At 36.4% G+C, this 24,022-nt stretch overlaps 1 protein-coding gene across 1 annotated transcript in view; it reads right to left on the bottom strand.

The window, feature by feature from the left end:
* The window catches only part of KHDRBS3 (KH RNA binding domain containing, signal transduction associated 3), an 87,818-nt gene that overhangs the window by 4,757 nt on the left and 59,039 nt on the right, over positions 1–24,022 (bottom strand). Inside the window, exon 7 of the mRNA XM_041420806.1 lies at positions 14,441–14,523. Within this exon, the coding sequence (XP_041276740.1) occupies positions 14,441–14,523 (83 nt within the window). The remainder of the gene's footprint in view (positions 1–14,440; positions 14,524–24,022) is intronic.

Here is a 24,022-nt window from a genome sequence, read left to right as displayed (position 1 = left end):
AGCAAGTGCCTAAATAGTTCTTGTCCTTTTCTTTCTAACCACAGCCAGACTCAGGGCTGACAATATCTGGAAAATACTCTACAAAATGATGCTACCAGATCAGTAGACTCTTAAACTTTTTATTTCCCTTAATGGATTTATACTGCAAGGAGAGACCTTTTCATAGAATCATGTCCTGAGTGAGAAGGAAATCACTAATAAATGATCACTAGCAAATAATTACTGATACTGACAAAATGTTCCTAACATTAAATTGATTGCTAACAAAATAAACACCAGAGTGAAAATAAACAATTTATAGCCCTAACATGAATTAGCAGGTAAAGCATTTATATAAAATGAACAACACATCACAATTACTTGTGAACTGACAAAAGACTTTGTTGTGCTTGAGTTTGTATTTATTTTTGGTTTCTTCTTCTAAATAAACAGGACAGAAAAAAATACAGTTTTGGTGTGTACAAATGCATATCTAAAAAGACTGGATGAGTATTTTTTATTGCTGGTATAATGCTTCCTAAACAAAAAACTTAACCAACTGCACTTTGAAGACCCACAAAGAATTATCCCTACAAAACCTTTTCTCTACGGTTCCTCAGGTGATGAGGACCTCAGAATAAGGGCAAAGTTTGAATAAGAAGTATTTTTCCCTGCAGCAGCCAGTAATAAAAGCCTTTATTCTGACAATGAACTGAAAACTGACATTCACTATCCTTCCACATAGAACTTATTTATTTTAAGACTGTGATCAAGTTTAGAAGTCTACAGCAGCTGAGCTCCGTCCCTGTATCTGTCAATCCTGTCAGAAAGACTTTGTGGAGTCTCATTTCATAGATCTAATACATCTATTAAACAAAAAAATGACTCACTTTACAGCACACAAACTGCAAAACAAATAAACATCAGAAAGGAAGGAACCTTTCACTTATACTGAAAGTATATATACGACTCAGCTTTATTAACAGACAAACCCTTCAAAATTAATAATCTGTCTGAAAAGTACAAGGTACAGTGGGAAGGAAACTTGCCCAGTGCAATTCAGTACTCCCTGCTCTACTTCATTCACGTTCTATGAATAATGCCAACATTTTCCAGTCAACTCTGCGTTAAACAAACCCAAAGCTTCAGACAGAAAACCTCAAGACCCAAAGGAAAACATACATACAGATGGTTGTAAGGAGGTCTGGGTGAATAAATTAAAAAAAAATTGTTAAAGAGTCTGAATATTCCATGGTGTTCACAACCACGACTGATGCTAATGAGTTTGAGGTTTTTTTAGAATTACAGAAAATTCTAGTACTGTGTATGAACTTACAGCTTATAGAATTGCATTTTGTTTCAAAGCAACAGCCTGCAAAAAGAAGGCTTATTCAAAGCACCCTAAAGCAATACTAAACTTCTAAATTGTACATTTTACCTCATTAACTGAGATAACTGAGACAGTTGAGGTAATTTCTGCTGCAAAGACTTCAGTAGCTACATTAAATAATTCTTCCTGTGGACAGAAGATATAATACATATTTTTGCTTTAAAATCATCCTTTACATTTAAACTTTTTATATATATTCTCTGACATCTTAGCAGTCTGACTAAAGAATATTAAGCTTTTTATTTCCCTTAATGGATTTACCCTGCAAAGAAAGGCCTTTTCAAAGAATCACAGAAAGGGTCATGTTGGAAGGGACCATAAACATCACCTAATTCCATGGGCAGGGACACCTTCCACTAAACCAGGTAGTTCAGGTTGCCCTTCTTCCTTTCACTTTGTCTCATAGAAATGGAAAAAAAAAAAAAAAAAAAAAAAAAAAGACCACCAAAAAATCCACAAACTAAGTTAATTTTCTTCTTTATCTCATGTGACTCCCTCTTTTCACAAAAAAAAAGGAGAAAACATGAGATGGATTCTTCCCCTTTGAACCTAACAAGACTAGACAAGGATTATGCTTGGAGTTCGTTTGTTTTCATATGTGAATTGTCTTAATGAAACCATTTTCTTTATTTTCCTCATATCCTACACATCTACTATTTTAGATAAATAATTGGATTCCATGCTATATCCAAGCTCAGCTGTCAAGCATCTTCCTAACCATCAAGTAAATGGTACAAGTGCAATTAACGCTGGAGTATCAGCTATTATTCAGATCTTTTGTACACACAGATCTTTTGCTTATATCCCTTCTTTTCAGCTTCTTTTGTATTCCCATTCCAGCATAATGGCTTTGGGCTGACAAGAGAGAAGACAGAGACGGCAAAGAAAAATTGCTTTGATTTTCCTTGTCAGCATAAAAACTTGAAACCACTTAATGCTATGTCAGGATTAGAAAACAACAATAAATCTAAGTATGTTGTTTTTAATTGCTGAGGGCTGGGCAGTAATCCTACAATGTTCAGAAGAAGTGTGAAATGAGGCTTAAACAGTGTAAGTAAGGCCAGGGAAGAGCCTGTTTTCTGTGTTAAGAGAAAAAGCTTCAGACAGAAAGAAGCAAGCTCAGATTCTAGCACAGCAGCACTGATGAAACAGAAATGCTTCTCTATGGCTTTATTTAGTAAACTAGAGGACTGAGAAGCTTCCTGCCATTTCTCTAGAATCACTGTGAGAAGTATCTTAAAATACTTTAATTTAGAGGTATTCAAGATAAGCCTTCAAAGGCCCTATGAAAAATGACTTCAATTTCTCAGGCTTTTCTGCTAAGCTGATTTGTTTCTGAAAATATCTTGATGAACAAATGTTTACAAAAACCAAATAGGAATAACTGCTCTCGACATGATGCTGAAGTCTTAAGGGACTTGACCTTTTACACTTTATTAGCTATTAGGTTATTCTGACTAGAGACACTGAAAAATTCTCCTAGGACAGATATCGACTGTAGTTTCAACCCACCTCTCACCTTGTCCCTCAGTACAAGACAGACATTGAGACACCAGAGTGTGTCCAGGGAGGACAGCAGAACTGGGAAGGGTCTGGAAAGTCAGTCCTGTGAGGGACAGCTGAGGGAGACAGGTGTGTTTAGCCATAAACCTGGAGAAAAGGAGGCTCAGGGGAGACCTTATTGCTCCTGAAAAGAGATTGTTTCCTGGGAGGGTCGGTCTCTTCTCCCAGGCAGCCAGAGACAGGATGGGAGGAAATGGCCTCAAGATGTACCAGGGAGACTCAGGTTGGACCTCAGCTAGAATTTCTTCACTGAAAGGGTGGTCAGGCATTGGAAAGAACTGCTGAGGGAGGTGGTGGAGCCACCATCCCTGGAAGTGTTCAAAAAATGTCTGGATGCAGCACTGAGTGCTGCGGTTTAGTTGACATGGTGGTGTTTGGCCAAAGATTGGACTCGTCTTGGGAGGTCCTTTCCAACCTTAATGATCCTGTGATTCCATATCAGAAGAGGTCAACAGGCAGATCAGCCACACAGTCCAAGCGTACTTCCAAAAATGCATAAAAGTAGTAAAAATACATTGCACTTAATTAATGTGATTGTCACAGCTCTTTACATTTGATACAAGCATCTTTTAGAATGGGCATTATGACATTTCTGTGTTTGAAACAGAAGCAGCATGGCAGGGAACCTGCTTGCTAAGGAAAGATTAAAAGGTCTCTGACTGAAAGCTCCTAGTTTACTGGAAAATCCCAGACTTAAGCACTGACAAGCCCAGTACAAGTACCAAGTGATCTGAAACTTTCTTTGCCTTCTGATGAAAAACAGCCTTGGCCAACAGTTTAGCTTCCAGTAATGCTTATTATGGGAAAACTAACCAAAATGTCAGCTTTTTCACATGAGTATCAGAAGTCATTTTTATCTCTTTAGACCAAAACCAGGGCAGTTTCAGAAAGTGACAATAAAACCCTTGCAAACACCAAGGTTTTCTTTTGTGCCAAGCAAAGCTCCAACAAACACCAACCTTTGTGATTCCACCCAGAGTTGCACAGAACAACAAAACAGAAAAAGCAAATGAGGATCTCTCTAGCAACAGTTCTTATATGTTAGACCCTGACTGATATGATTACGTCTGAAGAGAGCTCTTCCATAAGGATAAGCCTCTCTCCATCATTCCTGTCAGATCTTCATGCTCAGCTACTTCTGATAGCAAAAAGCATCTGTCAACAGCAAACAGGAAGACAACAATCACTGCAGTGAAGCTTCTCATAACTCTGCAATGTCTTGAACATTGGGTAGCTGTTCTCAATGCTTCTGTGAATCACTAGAACACCCTATTCTGGAACCCAGCTTACAGCAGGACAGCAGAAATCCAGAGTATCAAGAGGAGATCCATATATTTTCTTGTATCTTGTAGATAAATTTTTAGTTAATCCTCAGTTCTGCTGGTAGTTAGTAGAGATTTCTTTAGTACATATTTTTATCCCTGCAGCTCAGTTTATGTCAAACAGATAATGATCTCAGAAAACAACTGACACCCCTATGTAAACACTTTATAGAATACAGAAAAACTCCACAATCTTCCTTGTATTATAGCTTATTGTACTCTCAAATGGATCATACAAACAGCAGATCTGTCACCTGTAATCCTAAAAGGCAGCTAGAGTGCCCTCTCAATGATCCCCTTAGCTATCACTATTTAGGAATTACTTTTTATGGCAGAAATGAGAAATTTCAATTCTGAATAGTGAAACGTCCTCAAAGGCATCTGCATTCTGGTGCTATCTACCAGCTCAGACCTATCTAGGTATTTCTGGCAGAACTCTACACAGTTGCCTAGATCAGTTTTACCATCTGAAATGTCCAGTTATTGCTGTCTCAACTCAATTAGTCTTTTCACGCTACATTCTCATGTGCCACCTCTCAAGAGAGTTAAGGAAAATGGCAATTAAAAGAGGTGACTGAAGCATGTGGAACAAATAAGAATTCTCAGGAACAGCAGCAGCAGAAGCTACAGCTTTACCTTGAAACTATGAATAGAACACAGCAACAAAACATCCCTGAACATGAGAAATGCCAATCATATTAATGACAAAATTCACTACATTAAATAAGAAAGTACCAGCAGAAAAACTAAAAACTCAGGTTGCATAAATCCAGCATTTTCGTTTGGCTGGTGAATTAGAACCAAACCCCCGACACCCTACACCTCATCTGTCTGCTTTGCAAAGCACGGTGTGAACTGCTACCATAGGAAGCTAAACTTGAAATGTTTAACTATCCAGGTGTGTACCAATCATATTTCAGCTGCTAAATGGAGAAAAAAGACATGACACAACATTAACATAAGAAAAATATGTTTTCTTCCCTCTCTCTCCAAAAGGACAAATTACTCTGGGCAGTGGAAGCAGCCCAGGAAGAGCTGAGAGATATCAGCCAAAAATTCCTTAGACTATTCACTGCAATACTGGAAAGATCTGGGGTATTATTCCAGGTAATTCTTGGTTATCCCCCAAGTTCTGCATATGTTGTTGTCAGAGATCCAAAACGATGCCACTTGTCACAGACTGGAGTGCAAGACAACACTGCCTCTAACACACTGTCCTCAAAAAGGGCACAGGTGGTTTGTCACCATTCCATCAGCACAAATACTGCTCCAGAAGATACACATCATACCTTCTTATACTTTTAATTTACTGAAGGAACAGCACAACTTCAACACCTTTCTAAAAATTTGGTGCCTTACAAGTTGAAATTGAAGAACATTTGAGAGAAAAGGTATCATTCCATCATGGTTTTATATAATTCAAAAATAATGAAAGTGCCATCAAGGAATACATTTGGTAAAAGAAAGTTCAGGTTTAATTGTTTTGAGGGCTGCATAATCATAAGCTTTACCATGTTCAAGATCTTTCCAGTACTTCCCTAACATCCTTTGCATGAGCAGGGTCCAAACCTTGCCTCTCCAAGTACAGCAAGGCAGGACTCTTCCTCCTAAGGACAATTTAAGTGCAAGGACTCATTTCCTGGCCTCACGTGAGCTCCACTACTTCTATCCATATTCATGTTTCAGATAACTTACATACAGAATGCATGATACAATTACACCAAGATAAATGTGGTTACGGTGGTTAGTAATACATTATTTTTCACCATCTATATCTGAACTATATAAAAAAACTGTGCTTAAAAGCACAACTTACAGCCCTCAATATTTCTACTGAAATAAAATACAAGGACAAACAATTAAGACCATTATAAAGTTTTCCTGCAACCATCTCCCATTTTTAGTTGCCCAATTAAGAAGGTATTTCCTTACCAACAGAAAGAAGGAAGATTTTTCTTCCCTTGAAAAGCAAACTGAATACAATAGGGTACTCAGAGAAAACTGCAACTTCCAATTACTGCTAGTAAGCAGCCAAAGTGTGTTGACTGTCAACCAGCAAAACAGTGTCAAATCTTCATCTACAAAAACATGTTCTGTGACAAAAACACGTTCTGAGCTGATGCAGCCTGATTTCTCATTCAGATAATAGGCACTGGCTTCCAAGTGTGAGTTTCCAGGGAAGTTCCTTCTTCATCCCACACCAGGGAAAAAAGAAAGTCTTCCCTATATATATCTATATACCATTCCCTAGTCTGCAAATGTAAATTTAAGATGTCCTTTCTCTAGTCTGGAGAGAATATGTAGTCTCTTTTCCTCATCTCTGTATCTCTTAATCAAACTGCTGGGAAGTTAATTATAATGTGAGATGTTTGAGAAGTCCTTTCTAAACGAATAACTTTAATTTGTAAGATTGAGTATCCATGTTCTGTCTCCAAAGCCCATATATCCAGCACATTTCTACAGCATCCTGCTGATGCCTGGCAAATGGATATTCTCCCTTTCTCTTTGTTACCTCCATCCTCCAAGCTTAAAGAACCTTATTTTTAAAACAAACTGTAATTAATTCAAAGCCTTCCTATAATTAAGATTCTTTTTAAACTATGACTGATTCCACTAGTTACACTAACAGGTACAACACAGCACTTCAAGTTTAAAAAATACTGCCTGCAAATGATTGTTTTTTCCTGTTTTGGACTTGGAAGATCCACTTTGACCTTTCCTTTCCTTGTGTTTTCACTTCTGTAACCAGTCAAGAACAAACCTCACAATCCTACCAACTATTAATCCTCTTTAATTGTATTGTGGAATTCAACCATCCAGTTTAAGAAGCTGTAAAATCACCAAAGTAAAATTAAAGCAATCATGCAAAATTAATATAATTTTATGAAATTACTTTTCTTGATTTCTCAATACTTGTAATTTGATGTTACTGCTTTTTTTACTACTATAACACCTGCATATTAGTTCTTCTAGCGTTTTCTAAATTTATTTTCAAATGCATTTTTACTCGTTTCCTAAATAAGGAGGCACAGACACATTTAAATTTAACAGCAAAATGAGGAAGAAAACCATATGAATTTTATTGATTATAATTAGTACAGCTTAAGAGAAATCCTAACATTTATTAAACACTGAAGCCATCTATCAATAACACCATGAGGATTCAAAAAAGCCTTTTCCAGTTTTATGAGTGCACTATGAGATATGCTTGTGTTTTTTCAATCACTACAGCTGAATCATTTTAGTGATATTCCTTTTTGCTGGCATTTCAGACCAGATTTCTCTAAATCAATTAAACGAATTAAAATACACTAGATTCACAGTTAAAACTATCTATGCTACTGAGGAACTTCTGAATAGTTTACCTTGTCACATCTTAACATGTAATTAAAAGGAAAACATCTATCCAAACCTGAAAAATTACATCTGAAAAACTGCAGTAAATATCTTTCAATAATGTAAGAGCAAAAATTAAGCAGGAAACTACATGCCAGGATTTTCATTCAAAAGCTACATTAGCTTATTTATGCTAATGCTTTAAGGTTTTATTTTGCAGAATTATAACCTCCAGTACACTCCGGTACATACTAAGTGTTCATAAACAACAGCAACACAAAATGCCAACCCTTTGCACAATCCCCAGAAATCAAACTCCTGCAGACTGATTTGATTTATAAGTCAAAGCATGAAATACAAACAGCTACAAGCATTAAAATGGAGAGAATTACATCTTGGAAAACTACAGTAACAGACATTCATTTGCATATAATGCATATTTATACATACTGGAAATGCATGATTGCTGACAAACTCAACAATGTAAATTTAAAACACTGAGCATCACAAACAAACTGTTAGCAATTAACTTTCAAATACCAATAGCAACATCTCCATAAGCCAATTTCAAATCCATATGCTCAGCTCTTCATGAAAATCCTCCTATTAAACAGGAATATCATAATCTTTTGTGTGAATACTAGCACAGTTTCAAAAAACACCTGAAAATTTGAGCTCCTAGTGGGATATGAGGAGGGTATTTCCAAGAGCTACATACCAGGAATCAGCTTCTCTTGTAACTAAAGTGCCTTTGGAATACGATAAAAAGCAGTACTTGGAGATTTGAAGGATTTTAGAAAAAACAATTTAGTTGCATTCTTCAAGCATCAGGCGAACAATAGCCACTGCTGGATTTCAAGGCGTTTTTCTAAGTCCTTTTCAACCAAAATCCAGTTTCTCCATTGTTAGGTAACTACCACAAGCTACCAAATACAAAATTCCTCAAATCTTTCACACCACAGGGTTTTTGTGCATAGTCTTCCCTATTACAATTTTTTTTTTTTTGTCTTGAATCAGTCACTTTTGAAATAAATGGTAAATAAGGTAATGGATGATAAAGAAGACTCAGGGGGAACTTTAACACTCCCTACAGCTCTCCCTACACTCCCTGAAAGGAGGCTGTGAAAAGGTCTTCTGCCATGTGAGAAACTCTGGATATTGGGGAAAATTCCTTCACTGAAAGGGTGGTCAGGCCCTAAAACAGGCTGCTCAAGAAACAGTAAAATCTTAAAAGAAGTGTGGATGTGGCAGCTGAGACATGGTTTGGTGGTGAACATGGTGGTGCTGGGTTGACAATTTTATTTGATCTTGGAGATCTTTTCCAACCTGAACAATTATATAATTCATAACACCACGTTTTCAACATGCCTAGGACTTACCACAAGGGAAGTTATGTTTTTATGCATTTAAGTAAATGATCTAACAAAGTTACAGTGTGTAATTCTTACTTCCTAACACATCAGCAATAACCACGGTATAATTTAGTGGCACCAAATAAACTTAGGTATATTAAAAAGAATTTGCCAATTCCTTTAGCTCAGATTAGGTTAACTGTCTGGCTCCAAGGCTCACAAGCAACTTGCAGGAATTTGAATTTATCACATTTTGGTATGATTGGAAGTGATAGTAATTATTGTTAGATATGCACAAAGAGCAATTGAGAAACACTATTTAAGTCAATGCCAAAATGGTTGTTGCCAAGAGAAATCTATAGCAGTATTAGGTAAATGCAGAAAACTGCAAACAAATCCAGCAATTTCTCCAAGTCTGAATTTTCTCATTTATATGTGTGTGTTTAGATTAAATTCTGCAACAGAGTGAAGGTAAGATCACATTGACTGAAGATCTAAAATACTTTTAAAATTATGAATTATAATTAAGCACAAAATGACATTACTACATAAATTACTCATTCTTGTCCCTCACCAGACACTGGCATGCAGGTTCACAGAGTGTTCCTCTTATAGTTTAGGCTTCTGATCTCTGTTGTAAGCTGAATATAAGTGTAGGAAAATCTTTTTTTTCCCCCTAAGAAAAGTATCCCATTTTAAATGCTAGCAGACAAGCCTAAAGAAGTACTTTGAAACTTCTGAGTGCATGAAGCAGACAGATGGGGTTTGTCCACATTCTTTCTTGCACTGCAGTAACTGCATTAACCATCCTCTCTTGACAGTAAACCTAAAAGCACACAGTAAACCCTCTAATGCTACTGGAGAGGTAAGAAAGCCAGCCCCCCTTTCTCAGCAACCTTGCCACATAATCTGGATTTCAGCACCAAACCTCATTCCCTGGCATGTTAACTCTCTGCAGCATCTGTCGCTGCTATGAATGGTTGATCATAAGTACCTCTGTAGTCATCTCAATGCCATTAAGCAGATGGCAGCGCTAAATCCAAATGATGTAGTACATCTCCCTGGTGGACTTTGTTTCCATACACCACCATTATTCTACAATTCCTCAGTGATAAATCTTATGTATTCTAGAGAACATTAAACAGTGAGCTGACAGAGACAATTGATTTATTAGCATCCATTTCCCTTTGCCTCGCATTTCCTTATTGTCCTCGCAAACACTTGTGCAGATCATGTGTGGAGTCGCCAAGGGACCAAAAGCACTTTGGCTCAATTTGAAGCCTATTTCAGAGATTTAAAATAACTAGATTTTTTTCATGCTGAAAATGTTTAATCTACAGTTTTAAATGAAGATTCAACTAAATCCTCTTGATTCCTCTACAACACTGTTAGGAGAATTTTCATAATAAAATTGGTCTACCATGAACATCAGGCTATTAAAGCACCCTCTACTTTCTGCAATAAATCCAAGTAAATAATTACAATTCTAGACAGGCTTGGGAAGTCCTTTAAGAGTGAGCTGAGTTGTATAAGGATGCATACATGCTGGTGACAAGTCTACATGTGTCTGACATAGACAAATATCAGCACCAGGACTCACGAGTTTGGCTTTCACAACTGCAATTCACATTTTACCATAAAATCCTGACAAGGCTTTTGGCACAAAACTGCCCACATGAAATTAATAAATATGTATATAGGAGAAATTTTATGAAGGAATTCCTGACTACATAACATGCCCTTGACTGCATATCCTGTAACCCTAAAGATTCATTGCATATTGGGGCATGAAGTGATAGGAGAAGAGGATATGGCTTGAAATTAAAATAGGAGAGATTTAGATTAGATATTATGAAGAAATTCTTTACTGTGAGGGTGGTAAGGCACTGGGAGAGGCTGTCTGGAGAATTTGTGAATGCTTCATCCCTAGAAGTGTTCAAGAACAGGTTGGATGGAGCTTGGAGCCCCCTGGTCTACTGGAAGTTGTTCCTGCCCATGGCCGGGGGCTGGAATGAAAAAATCTTTGAGGGCCTTTCCAACCCAAACTATTCTATGAAGCATTTGCTACCCTCTGATTTCCAGAAATTGCAATTTTTTTTTTTAAATTTTAGATTGCTTTGTTTTTTTATAACAAGACTAAGCAGTACAGTTTATTAAAGATCCCAGTTTGTACTGATAAAATTATCTAACAACCCCTCTGCAAAAAACTATACACGTAATTTAATCTTCTAAAAATCAATTAGATACCTAGTAAAGCACAGTACAGCTTCAAGGGATATTTTAAGTCTTTTCGACCATAAAAAATAATTCTGTTAAAGGACATCCTGAAGCACTATTTGGGGCTTTGTTGCATGAACAAGCAACAGTGGATAATAAAATGTTCTAAAGGAAAACAACATTTTTTTTATAGGATTACAGGGCATTAAGATAGATGAGAACTCAGAAAATTCTTATGTTTCTCTCTCTTGTTAGTGCTGTGGCAAGTTTTAACTCAAACTTCAGCTTGCCAGGCACAAGGAAGGATTCACACAATGTCAGATAAAATACCATTAAACTTCTAACCACTCATGATTTGGTCAGCAAGCAGTTAGTACATAGAATGGTATAATTTATTTGCAGAACAAACAAAGTCTCAACTACCTTAATGCACACAGAAATACAAAGTTTCCTATTCTTCATATCTAGACATGTCACTCATCCTAATCCAACTCAGATTTGGCCATTTAATGTCCAGATTAAAAGAGCAATAAAGGAGAGTCACACTGTGTGGTGCTGAAGACTGAATTTGGAGAATGCACTCCTGTGCACCTACAGTAAAAGATTTGCTGTCATGCAATCTCTTCAAGATCTCCAAAATTACTAAAGAAATTTTAGATTCTATTGCAAGTTTCTATATTTAATGGAGGAATCTGTAAATAAGACAACTGTTTAAAGCAAAAATGAAAATTTTAGCTCTTTCTGCCATATCAAATATCATTGTACACTCGTGAGCATTAAGCCCTGTTCCTGCACTCAAACTTAGTCATGTACTAAAACTACTGCAAGTAATTTAATGAGACAACACAATTTCAGTTTACTACCTATTTCTCAGATTTCCTCTTTAATACACAGTATCAATAATATCATGGTATTTCTAGAGAATCAGTATCAGAAGACCTACTAGAAATACTATTACTTCAAGATTACTATTTTCAACTTAGAAAAAGAAAGAGTAAGTCATTTCCACGTGCTGGTCGCCAAACAATGCATTTTAAACATATCATTGCTCTCCATGTGCAAATGCAATTTCTTTCCATGTTTTATGAGGCAAAAAAATCAAGAATAAATAAGGCTAAACTATGAAAACAATACACTTTGTCCTAATTTCCTTCATAGTAAGGCATTGTAATGCTCCTAAATATGATAAGTATCTCAATGTGGTTACAAAATGATATTTTGCAATATGGGCTACTACTTGATATTCAGATTAAATATAGGAATGCTGGTCTAGGTAGCTCAGATGGCTGTTTATAGTTATTACTTTTTGACTGCCAATACTGTCCTAAAAATCTTTCTGCCAAGCCAGAAAATATGCCAGAAAATGAGTGTTGATATCCTGTGAGAAAAGTGCAAGTGAAAAATTTCTTGTTTTCTTTTTCCACAGAGCACTAAATAAAATTAGAGGAAAAAATTCAAATAATCATTATGAAGGTAACAAATTCTTTAAAATCTAACAATATATATATATTGTGAAACTACAGGTAAAATACAAAGTAAAGCAATCATTTTATGAAATATGTCCATCTAGACAGCTAAGAATGTGCAAATGTATCTAAGAATATTATACATATTCTTATGTATTAATCCTTTACAACAGCAATTTTATTCCTGGTGAGATTTGCTTTTTTCCTAATTTTAGTTCAAAGCAAAAAAATCTCAGTGAAAACCTTCTTAATGTGGGGGAAAAAAAACCCAAATCAAAGTAATGTTTAATTTTTACTCAGGCAAATGACTTTGAAATGAAGTCCAAACGTTTGTGTGCAATAACTCATTCACCTACAGCACAAGCAAGAGGGCAGAACAGAATTGCCAACATAAAAGTTGAGGACTACTTTGGCAATTGTCTTTTGGGGAAAAAAAATCCATTATCAGCAACTGTTCTTGAAATGTAACACTCTATAGAGTCTCATATTTGGAAGTTTTTACACTGCAGATTTCTTAAGTCATATTTTTATCAAGCTTAGAGTCTGTAGGAGCCAAGTATCAGCCACAAAGGTAATTTGATTATTTTAGTTCTCAACAGTAATGACACTTGAACTTTCCACTATGCTTTTTCACATTGACTAAATTGTTGAGCACAGAAAAATATTCATTTACACTATTTACATTATACATTACACAAAACTGAAGTTGGGTATGACAACACTACAGCAGAGCAGATGCCAGGTGTAAACAGCTTTGTTCTCAACTTTGCTGTAAACAATTCTGCACTATTTCAGATAAAGCTGCATTGTAAATCTTACATATTTAGCAGAAGGTAGAACAAATCTGCCTCAGATCCTAAACCTTTCAGTTTAATTCACTACAAGGGATTTATCAACAGGAACCTCAGTAACCCTACTTCAGAGTCAAATCATATCTTTGCCATAAAATTTCAGGACATTGTCAAAGACATTAAAACATCTACTATTGAGCAAATTATGAATGCTTGGTCTGAGAGAAAAAGAAAGAAAATAAATTATAACTCAGTAAATGGTGGAGAGAAATTCTGTTTCCAGAAGAATGGAATGATGACCATCCAAGCTGCTATACTTGTAATGAGATTTTCTGCCATGAAGTTCAAACCACATAAAAGAAGTAGTTTTACTTCACAGCATGTTTCCCATAGTTGGGTCACATTATTTTGCAACTCCATGAATAACAATGACTCCTTTAAGAAACCAAAATTAAAAAAAAAGAAAAATCAAAAGTGCTTAAAAATACTGCTGACAATGAAGTGGGAGAAGGAAAACAAATGGCAAGAGATTCAAATTTGTCACAAGGAGTTCCAGAGGAGTAAAACAAACTGACAGGTGTATTTTTCTTACAGTCAAATACAGGTAAAATACTTGAATATAACTTTGTAAAAGTAGTAAGAAAATTTAATCAGTGGTGTTTCAGAAAATTTAATACCTTCTATAAAATTGTCTTTTTTTCCTCCTTTCCTCTCTATACCCTCTCTTCCCTCCCACAATGAATCTGAATTAAATTTCCCTGAATCTCCTGAACTTTTGAAAACTTTGATTTAGGATTTGGCATCACTAAAACTATTACAAATTCTCAGTTCTGTTTCTTTTTAGCCTCTCAGAAATTTAACTTTTACAATTATGTGATATTAAAGACAAGTAACCTGGGGGTTATTTCTAAAATCATCTCACAAAGTTTTTGCTGTTTAAGATGAAATTGAAAAACACTAATTAAAACTAAGTGGACAACCACAGAATATTTCAAATGCAATTACAGGTGATTTGGAGGCTTACCTTTGTGCTTGAGTGCTATAGCTGTTATCATAGGAATCATAGCTTTGCTCATCATAAGCAGCTCCATAGCCATCATCATACTCCTGAAATGACACAAAAGATGCAATATTCATTTCAAGCACACTCCAGAAATAGAACAGTAACCCAGTTCTACATGTGAAAGACAAGACTCTCCCGAAATGTACGTATAACATATGTACACCATGAAGTGGCAAAATCTGAATATTGAGATTACTCCTACCTACACATATTAGACCATAATTTCTTTAAAGGTATTTTAAACTACTGGCAATGTGCTTTGGAAGGGTGGTTTAGTTAACACTGGCTTGTGCAGATGACAGTACAAGCATTTCATGTCTCCATGTTCTTGAGTGAGCTACTGATCTTCAAGAAAGCTCTGGGAAGCATCTCAGGAATCAAAACATCTGAATAAATACTTTACTATTGACTTAGGTAGCTGACTTATTTCTGGATAATAAATTCAATATTCTGTGTAACTTTGGATAGGAGAGAACTTCCCAAGAGATAAGACTAGCAAGAATGACAGTTTTACTACTCTGAATGCCCTCTGAATACTCTTGACCTTGTGGGAGTTTAGCACTGAACAAGAAACTGTAAGTAAGGATTTCTTACTTCTCTCCACATTATTCATACTATTTAAGTATACAATGTATCTCTCTTCTCAAAACAGCGCTGTAATTGAACACCAATTTGAAGAAACTACTAACCCCAGCCATATAGAAGTTTAGGATAAAAACAAGTGACAGTGATTATGTGTTTTCACAGAGAAGGATGAGCTATACAAACGTGAAGAACTGTCATCAATTTACTGTTTTGTCCAATAATGCACTTAAGTGAGCTAAACATAGGAAAAGCAGAAATGGCACATCTACGGCATTGATTCCTAGGCTATCCTAATATCTAAATCCTGTCTAAATATGCCAAAGACCTCAGTGGATATTTAGGAGTATGTTGTTAGATAAGAATGACCTAATGAGAAGACACTTTGAAGACTGGAGAATCATCCTTAATATAAATAAGTGTGTGTGTGTATTTCTATCTATATAAAAACGGTGTTTTCTGAACAAGTGTGTATCCAGCCCTGGCAATTAAAGGATAATGCCTCATAAAAGAACAAACGTTTTCACAAATGGAATATTTAAGAATCTTTCAGCAGTGACAGAACACAAAACCAACAACCAGTATCAATCAATTTAGATAGGAACGACAAATGATGGATTGTCTAAGTCTAGTAGAAAACATCTCCAATGACGGGTATCTGACAGCTTGCTACAGCAGAAGGCAGTGACATCCTCAAAACAACTGACAGAAAACCTAATTTCCTATGAGTTTTTAGCAAGTTTTTCAGTCATTTGAAATTGCTTCTATGGAAAACAGGCAACCTGCCTATCAATAGGGCTTCACCACTGCTAGATCAGTGCACATTTGTTTCCCAGCAGAGATTAGGAGAAGGGTGTCTGTGAACACTTGCCAGCACAGTTGAGTGAGTTTATTCAGTGGTTTGGAAGAAGAAACTAGGATTCTTTCAACTGTCAGTTGCATGGGGATCCACGAATAAATAGTCACTCATAAAAGGAAATGCATTTTGTCTTTCAGTAATTTACTGCCTTGAAACTAAAAATTAAAACAGACTCTTAGGATTTTCTTGCCCATCAGATAAGTGTTTTCTTGATAAGCCACACACTAAATCTCAACCCCACTGCTCCTGGCAGGTATTCCAAACATTTTATTATTTATTGATGCAATACATAGACATCTGTTAACAATACAGACCCTGACCAAGAGCAGAAGCTGCCTGAGCCAATTTCTTTGCTCTGTTCCAGAACATTTACATGACATTTGGTCTCCTCTCATAAACTCTCCCAACTGTGAACTAGCCATCCCTAAAACTTCCAAATCCCTTCCACATCCCTTCCAAACATCAAACTGGGCACATCCAGCAGTGGCAACAAATAGAAGTGGAGGACTGAAATTAACCTTCTAATGTGTTAGGAAAGCTTTGCCCCTAAGGAATCAGTGCAGACCTCTTGAGCAATCAGTCCTCTCATTCACATTTATGTTAACTATTTCACTGAAAAAATGGGTCAGAAAAGAAGGATGGTAAGAGACTGCTTTGAAGTTATGGTTTTTCTTTGACTTCTTGAAAACAGAGGAACAAAATAAATTTGAAAAGAGAAGATCCTTCATAAGATGTTCAGCAGTAAAAAAAGGAAAATTTGGGGGAGGTCCATTCTGTATCAGACTGAACTACTTCTTTTATTAGCACTTGTCTTCCAGAGAGTTTTTGCCAAGGATTCATCACTGTTCATAGCTCCATGTGTGAATAAATTGACAACTGCTGAAATTAAGCCCTGCATTATGATATTGTTGATGGTGAAGCCATTACAGGCTTAGAAGCCTTGTATGGAAAGATATCTGATTTGTGGTTTATATGTGGGACTCATTAGAATTAAAATTGTTAACCTGGGCTTTTGAGATTACTATAATCTACTTAAATAGATCAATTATCTGTTGAAATTGATGTATTTCACAGAATCACAGAATGGTTTGGATTAGAAGGGACCTTAATGATCATCTCGTTCCATCCCCTGTCATGGACAGGGACACCTTCCATGCGTCCAGACTAGACCAGGTTGCTCAGAGTCTCATCCAGCCTGGCCTTGAACACTTCCAGGGACAGGGCAGTCTGTCCCAGAGCCTCACCACCCACACAGGAAAGAATTTATTCCCTAATATTTACAGTTATAAACCTCAAAGTTTACACTAAAAACAAGATAAATATGTGCAACATGATCTAAAAATAAAATGGGTTTGCTCTCAATAGCTTGCTCTGTTAAGAAATAAGATATTCAAATTCCAAAATATATGTTTGCTCTGCACAATTCCTTTGAAGTAGCAATTAGGCAGGAGCAGCTGAAATATGTTTCAGAGCTTTCCCTGAACTAGGTCTGACAGTATTTGCTCTTAGTCATGCAGTATTTCAAAACTTTCACTTTCAGGAGGTTATAAACAAGGTCAACCAAGACAGAATTTTTTTGAAATTTAAATTAAATTCATGCTACTTGAGTGTTTACTTTCTGAATCAGACCTCTGGTAGCTTCAGTGAATGTTTTCTTTAACTTTATTTAGTGTTTAGGTGAAATATCCCTGGCATATCTGGCATATCTCAGTGCTATAAAATACCATACTAACTTAAATGAAAATAACTATCATTTTTACACATATATAATAAAAATGGGCAGCACTGAACTTACACACACAGAAAGCCTGTCCTGAACTACACCTTTGTACTAAGTACATTCTACCAAGCCCAAGCATTGCTGTACAGATTTCTTTCTATGTAATAACAAAAGAATTATACTTTCATAAGAACCTTCTCATTACATTTTTCCTGCTGATTTTTGGGCATCTTTCAGGTGCTTATAAAAGCATTCACTTTCATATTTAAAGCCATTATTCTTCTTCACATGGATGACAGTGTCTGTATTCCTTCCACCTACGAAACGTAATACAATGAACTTCCCTCTCTATTCATACTACATATATCTATGAATAGCTTTTCCTAAATGTGCTCAGATATCAGAAAGTTTACTGGTGAACCCATATTCCATCTCCCACTTCAAAAGCCAAAAGCCCACACCAGATCATGTCTTCATGCTATGAACAGAAGTCTTTCCTTTGTTATTCATTATTCTGCTTTTCAGGATAACCCAGAAAACTCTTATCAGATTAGTCTGATCAAAAGGCAGCAAGTGTGCTGAACAGTCTGTGCTTACAACAGAAATGTGCGGAAGAAAGAGCTGAAAATGCTGAAGTCCTTTTAAACTACAGGTATTTATCACCCAACATTCGAAGTATCCACCAGGAAGGTATCAAGAGCAACTGTTTTACTTCAGACTTAAAAATCTTCCCCCGAGTAACAGAAAAGCTCGAGTTACAACAAAGATCAGCTGAAAAGAATACAAAATTACTCTGTAAAATCTCAAAGCTTAATAATAAAGTCCTTTATTAAGCCAACCTATAAGTGTTTCTACTTAAAGAGAGCTTCTGCCTGCAGTGTTCTCAGTGATGGTGCCCACAGGTGCAATAAATCCAAAGAGCAGCACTGGTAGCTGTAATTGCTCCGTGTAAAGAACAGACATTATTCATTAATAGAATCAAAGGCAATGTGTAAATATGCACCATTTGAATATATTAAGTTACTATCATGGGTCAAAAAATGGTAAAAGCAATCTTTGCCACAACCTCTGCACTCCCCAAAACATTATAAATCATGCTAAGCCTTGCTCATCAGCGCTTTTTAATTAAAATAGTACTCTGAACAAACCCTTGCAAGTAGAGAATAGGAAATGGTGGTTTTAAATTGGAATCTGTTGGCAGTGACAATGACAGACTACTGTTTGGACCCTCTTTAAGGAAAATGAACAATGTTTCAAAGAACAAGAGAGAGAAACAGGAAGAAAGAAGAGGGTAAAAGTGGCTTTTAACAGAAAGGCCATTTGCAGAGCTCGGAAAAAAGATCATGAAATCAATAAGAAATCAATTTTCCAGCTTCTCCCATCTACGGAAATCCATCCAAGGGAAAAAAATAAGGACACTACCACTACAGCTAAAATGTTTTCTTTTTACACTGTTTTTTTTCCTCATCATTCTCTGAAATTAATACTTACACCACTACTTTATCCCAGAAGACCAGAGGAACATAGTCACATATTCCTTTTAGATCAAAGCCATCAAATTAAAAAAAAAAAAAAAAGTTTATGAAGAGATTAACTTGAAGAAGACAACACAAAACAACATCAGCGCAATGAACTTCTTTTGGCAAATTAGAACTGTAAAGAGAAGGAACAGCCTTTTTGTTACATGGGAATAACATCCCCCCTCATTTAATCAACAGGGAATAGGAGGCAATCAGAACAAATATGGGTAGCTACAACCATCTTAAGTCTGAGCACCAACATCAAGGACATTAGCAGCAAACATGCACAGACTGTAAGCTCTTATTTTGGAGATTTTCATCTGCTTTTATCCAGAAGGAGGCTAGTGCATATCCAACCAGAACAAATAAGGTTTTCATAGAAGGAGAGATGCAGGAGGGGATTGTTTTTCATGCACCTCAAAAAAACCCTGAGGAGTTCCTAATGAATATAGACAGCAACATCTAAACCAAATTACTATCAGACCAAAACAAGTCTGGTTTTCTATACACAACAGCAGGGAGCAGTGCCAGAATCAGGAGGATTCATTCAATAATACCAAGTTTCAGATAAGCAGCTTAAACTAAAATACTTAGAAAAGAATTTTATAGGTGAACATTAATTTAGGCAAGGAAAGCAGTTCAGCCTTTTCTCCAAAACACTCCACCTTTTCCACAGCCAATGCCACCCCAGTTCCTGGGAAAATGGAAACATTTGGCATTCTCTCTCCATCTCATCCTGAAAACCTCTTAGAAGATACAAGATTTGAAATTAAACAAAGCAATTATTTGAAGGGTTGAAAATATGAAAACTTCTCCCCCCCCCCCAATACATTTCTACTTGCTTGTCCTATTTCCTATGAAAAATAACATTGTATTGAGAAGAAAAAGCCAAGAAATAATGTTTTCATGTTATGAACTTGCTTTTTTTCCAAAAGTCTTAGACAAATTCCCCCTGAATTTTAGGAACAGTTTTAGCGCTTCTAAAAAGCCAGAACTCCATGAACAAACTGCTTAGAAAACGGCACAATACCTAAATGGAAACAACAACATTATCCACAAAGGGGAATAGGGACAGCAGGGACAAAAGATAATTTCTCTGCCTCTTAGAGACTAAAGCTAATTCAAGCCCTTTCCAGGAACCCAAACAAAAAGCTTCACATTCAAACAACTAAGCAGATAAACTCACTGATTTAAAATGCTGCATGTCATTAGGAAGCTATCAACATTCACAAGACCAAGGTAAATTAGAACATGGTGCAAATCTTGCAAGTGACACTGAAATTGTACTTGAACTCCATTCAAGAATTTAAATTCTTTTCAAAGTCTTATGCCATCTGGACTAGCCCTTACTTTGACTAATATTTTGCTACCTCAACCTCAAGAAGCCTTTATTTATAAATTTTAAACAATTAGTTTTTTCATAAGATATACAGAGATTTTTCTCCTTTTTTTTTTTCTACAGATCTTACCTTCTTCAACCCCAAACAGCAAGTGAATGTTAATGAGAAAACTCTACTTTAAAAACAGTTCACCACTAAAAATCAGCAGTGTAATAATAGCTCCAAGAAATTACTTCCACATTAATCCTAATTTTCAGTTTTTCAAAATCTAAATTAATTATGATCTCAATATGAAGACAGGGAATTCAAGCTTAAGGCAGGAGATTAAAACAGAGTTTGCACTGGTTTTGTAAGGAAGTGAATTCAATAACAGGATATAGGTTTTTCAATGGAATTGGCCCTTCCCTGTAAATAGTAAGACTGAAATTATTCTTTTATCTAATGGGTACCTGCATTCATATTTTTCACACTCACTGGATCATGAAATTAATTTCTCAGCCATCCAGACAAATATTATGTCTGAATCAACTTTCCCTAAGGCTTACCAAATTTGTAGGATTTCCTGCAAAACCAAAAGGACAGAAAGTGCTGTTTATGCTGGGACAGTACCCTGGTGGTCAGCACATCATCTCCAGAGAGAACCAAGGGAATATGAACACCTGCCACAGGAATTTGAACCACAGGCCTTCCAGTATCAGAAAAATACTGAGATTTCACTTACAAAGAGAGACAGAGCAACACACCATCTGCTCATTATTTTAGGTGAGACCTTGTTAGACAGCAGGTTATGGTAATGTTTTGGGTCTTCCCCATTTCTCATGGGAAACAGGACAAGCACAGTCTCATAGTATTGTAGTATCTGCAATACACATGTACTTCACAGTACACATATAGTGCTAATTACAGTCTCACGATGCAGACCTAGTGTGAGAACTACAACTTTGAGTCTGAGGTCTGCTTTGCTGATCAGTTAAAGCAATGTATTTCTGGAAATATCCACATATGAATGCTTCAGGAACTATAAATCTTATAAAAATCCCTAACCTTTATGGTTTTGCAGAAAGAAGAAATAACTAAATGTAGATTTAAAGAGAAGGTTTTGAAGTTTGTTGCTATCAGTAACTTTTTTGCATCCAGCTGTTCTGTACATCCTTTTAAGTGGCCTGTATCTGTATCCAAGTTAAAATAATTTTGAAATCTAATTGGAAAGAATTCAAAGTGCTCTTTTTCAAGTTGCAATTTACTTAACATTAGAAAGGCTCCCTTGGTCTCTTATTGATAGGCATTTCATCTTGGTTCCATTTCTTCATACACAAAGCAGTGTCGTTGAAGCTTTATCTGCTAGAAACTACACATGTGGTCAGTTCATCAGAAAACTCTACCACTGAGTTAACCCTTGTCTGAACACAAGAAAACATAAATAAATTGGCCAAAACCAGAAATAAAGCTCTGCCACAAATCTTCCCCAGAAAAGGGAGGAATATTTAGATCTGACAGTCTTCCAGAGCAGTGTTGAACCAAATCTTGGCCACAACATGCTAGACTCATGAGTTATTTTTTAGTGCATACATTCCATACTGCCAGAGCAATAGGTTTTAAATCCATTTTTAAAGTTCTTAATGCCTAAAAATCTGATTATGAACTCAGATAAAACTCACTTGGCATTGAACACAATTAAGTAGCCAAAAAAGAACTTGACACAGCATCATCACAAATATATTCATGCAAAGTACAGAAGTGAAAGACTGGAAGAATATTGGCAAAATATTTGCCTTTGTAAAATGCAAACAGCATCAAATAGAAATCTAGTCTTAAAAACCTTGTTGCTAATTTGGAAAAAAGCCTTAGAGGCTGGAAGCTGCGAAGAAGACAACAGCAGGACGAGGCCAAGAGCAGCAAATGTTATGAGGCAGTAACTGAGACTGAGCAGTTCTGTACTAACCCATGTTTGACTCAACATTTGCTAAGGAATTGACCTTACACTGTTACTAATTTCCTGCTTATTGGAAAATTGTAGAAAAGCTTAAAATTTTCAGCTAGTACTTAAATACAATTTTTATTTCTTATCGTAATGGAATAAGTTGTCAGCTTAAAAATCCATAAAAATATTTTTTCCTCTATTGCACAGTATAGTTCAATGAGTAGAGAAAAAAAATCCTATTTAGTTAAGAGAAAAAATGTTCCTGAAACCATCTGTAATTTTTTCAACAAATGTGGCATCCACCAATATGGTTTCCCTCATTTAACTATTTCAAAAATAATCCTGGCCATGCTTCACACGTCACAACACGTTTTCTCCTGACCTAAGCAGCTGAGGAAAGAAAAAATTAGAGTCCTGTTAGTCCTCAGAGAAAGTTTATCACTGCAACCAGAGCAGTAAGCTCAGAACAGTGATTATAAAGCTCGCTGCCTGTAGAGGCTGGAATTTTTCCTATATAAGCTGATGCTACAGCTATTAAAGAGTCAGCCTTCAGAGAAAATAATAAGGAACTGTAATTTAGTGGCTTCAAGAACTTCATCATGGTACTAACAGTGTAGTGGGTCTCAGGAGGAATGAGTCCTGCAGCTGAGATTCATACATAAGTGAGACTGGCAACAGTGGAGTGGGAAAACTGCTTATACTGAACAGGAAAGATGTGCCACTATTGCTGCTGGCCCAGTATGTTGTGTGACCTCTGCAGAGAAAGCCAAAGCACTCAAAGGCCACCAATGCCAAGACCCCAGAAAGCTGACAGAAGACAGGCAGCTCACTCTGAGCAGAGCTTTCTGTAATGGGTAAGATTCTGGAACAATCCCCTGTGGGCTCTAAACACAGGACAGCAATGTTCACACAGTTTTCTTGATCTTACATTAAAATGCATCTCAAATTAACAAATTTTTGCCTGTGATATTTTTCCCATGTGAAATACTGCCTCCAGAAATAACCCTTCCAATTTTTCAGAATGAAATAGGCACTCTCTTTCCAATTTTGAAGATAACTATTTATAAAAAAACAGCTACTTAAGCAGAGGGAGGAGAGATACCAGGATAAGCAGGAAGCAGAACTGAGTTTGTCATAGATGTTAAAAATTCATTGGTTTCAAGGACTACACAGAGTTAGCAAAGGGAGTGAAGGAAAAAGGAAGCTGTAATTCATTGTCTGTAACAAGGCAGATTTAATAGCACAAGACAGAGGAAATGGGCAAGGACTTCACATACTGAAAGCCCTAAATCACCTTTGAGACATTCAGTTACAGGAGTAAGCGGTTCAAAGCTTCCATCCACACACAGTTTGCTTCCTCATGGACTTGCACAGTTTCACATTAGTTTAATGAATACAAAGCAAAGGCTTGTTAGCCTAAGGGAATGAAAAGCTTCATGAATCCTCAGGACTTTCCAATCCTCAATGGAAAGTCTTCTTGTGGTGTGTTGACCCTGACTGGACACCAGGAGCCCACCAAAGCCACTCTCACTCCCCTCCTCAGGTGGACAGGGGGGAGAAACTGTAAAAGTCTCATGGCTCAAGATCACTCACCAGTTACT

Source organism: Onychostruthus taczanowskii, unplaced genomic scaffold, assembly GCF_017590055.1.
Source record: "Onychostruthus taczanowskii isolate IOZ18803 unplaced genomic scaffold, ASM1759005v1 scaffold66, whole genome shotgun sequence".
NCBI classification, from domain to species: Eukaryota; Metazoa; Chordata; class Aves; order Passeriformes; family Passeridae; genus Onychostruthus; species Onychostruthus taczanowskii.
Note: the sequence above shows the minus strand (reverse complement) of the source record. Positions and strands in the feature narration are given on the sequence as shown.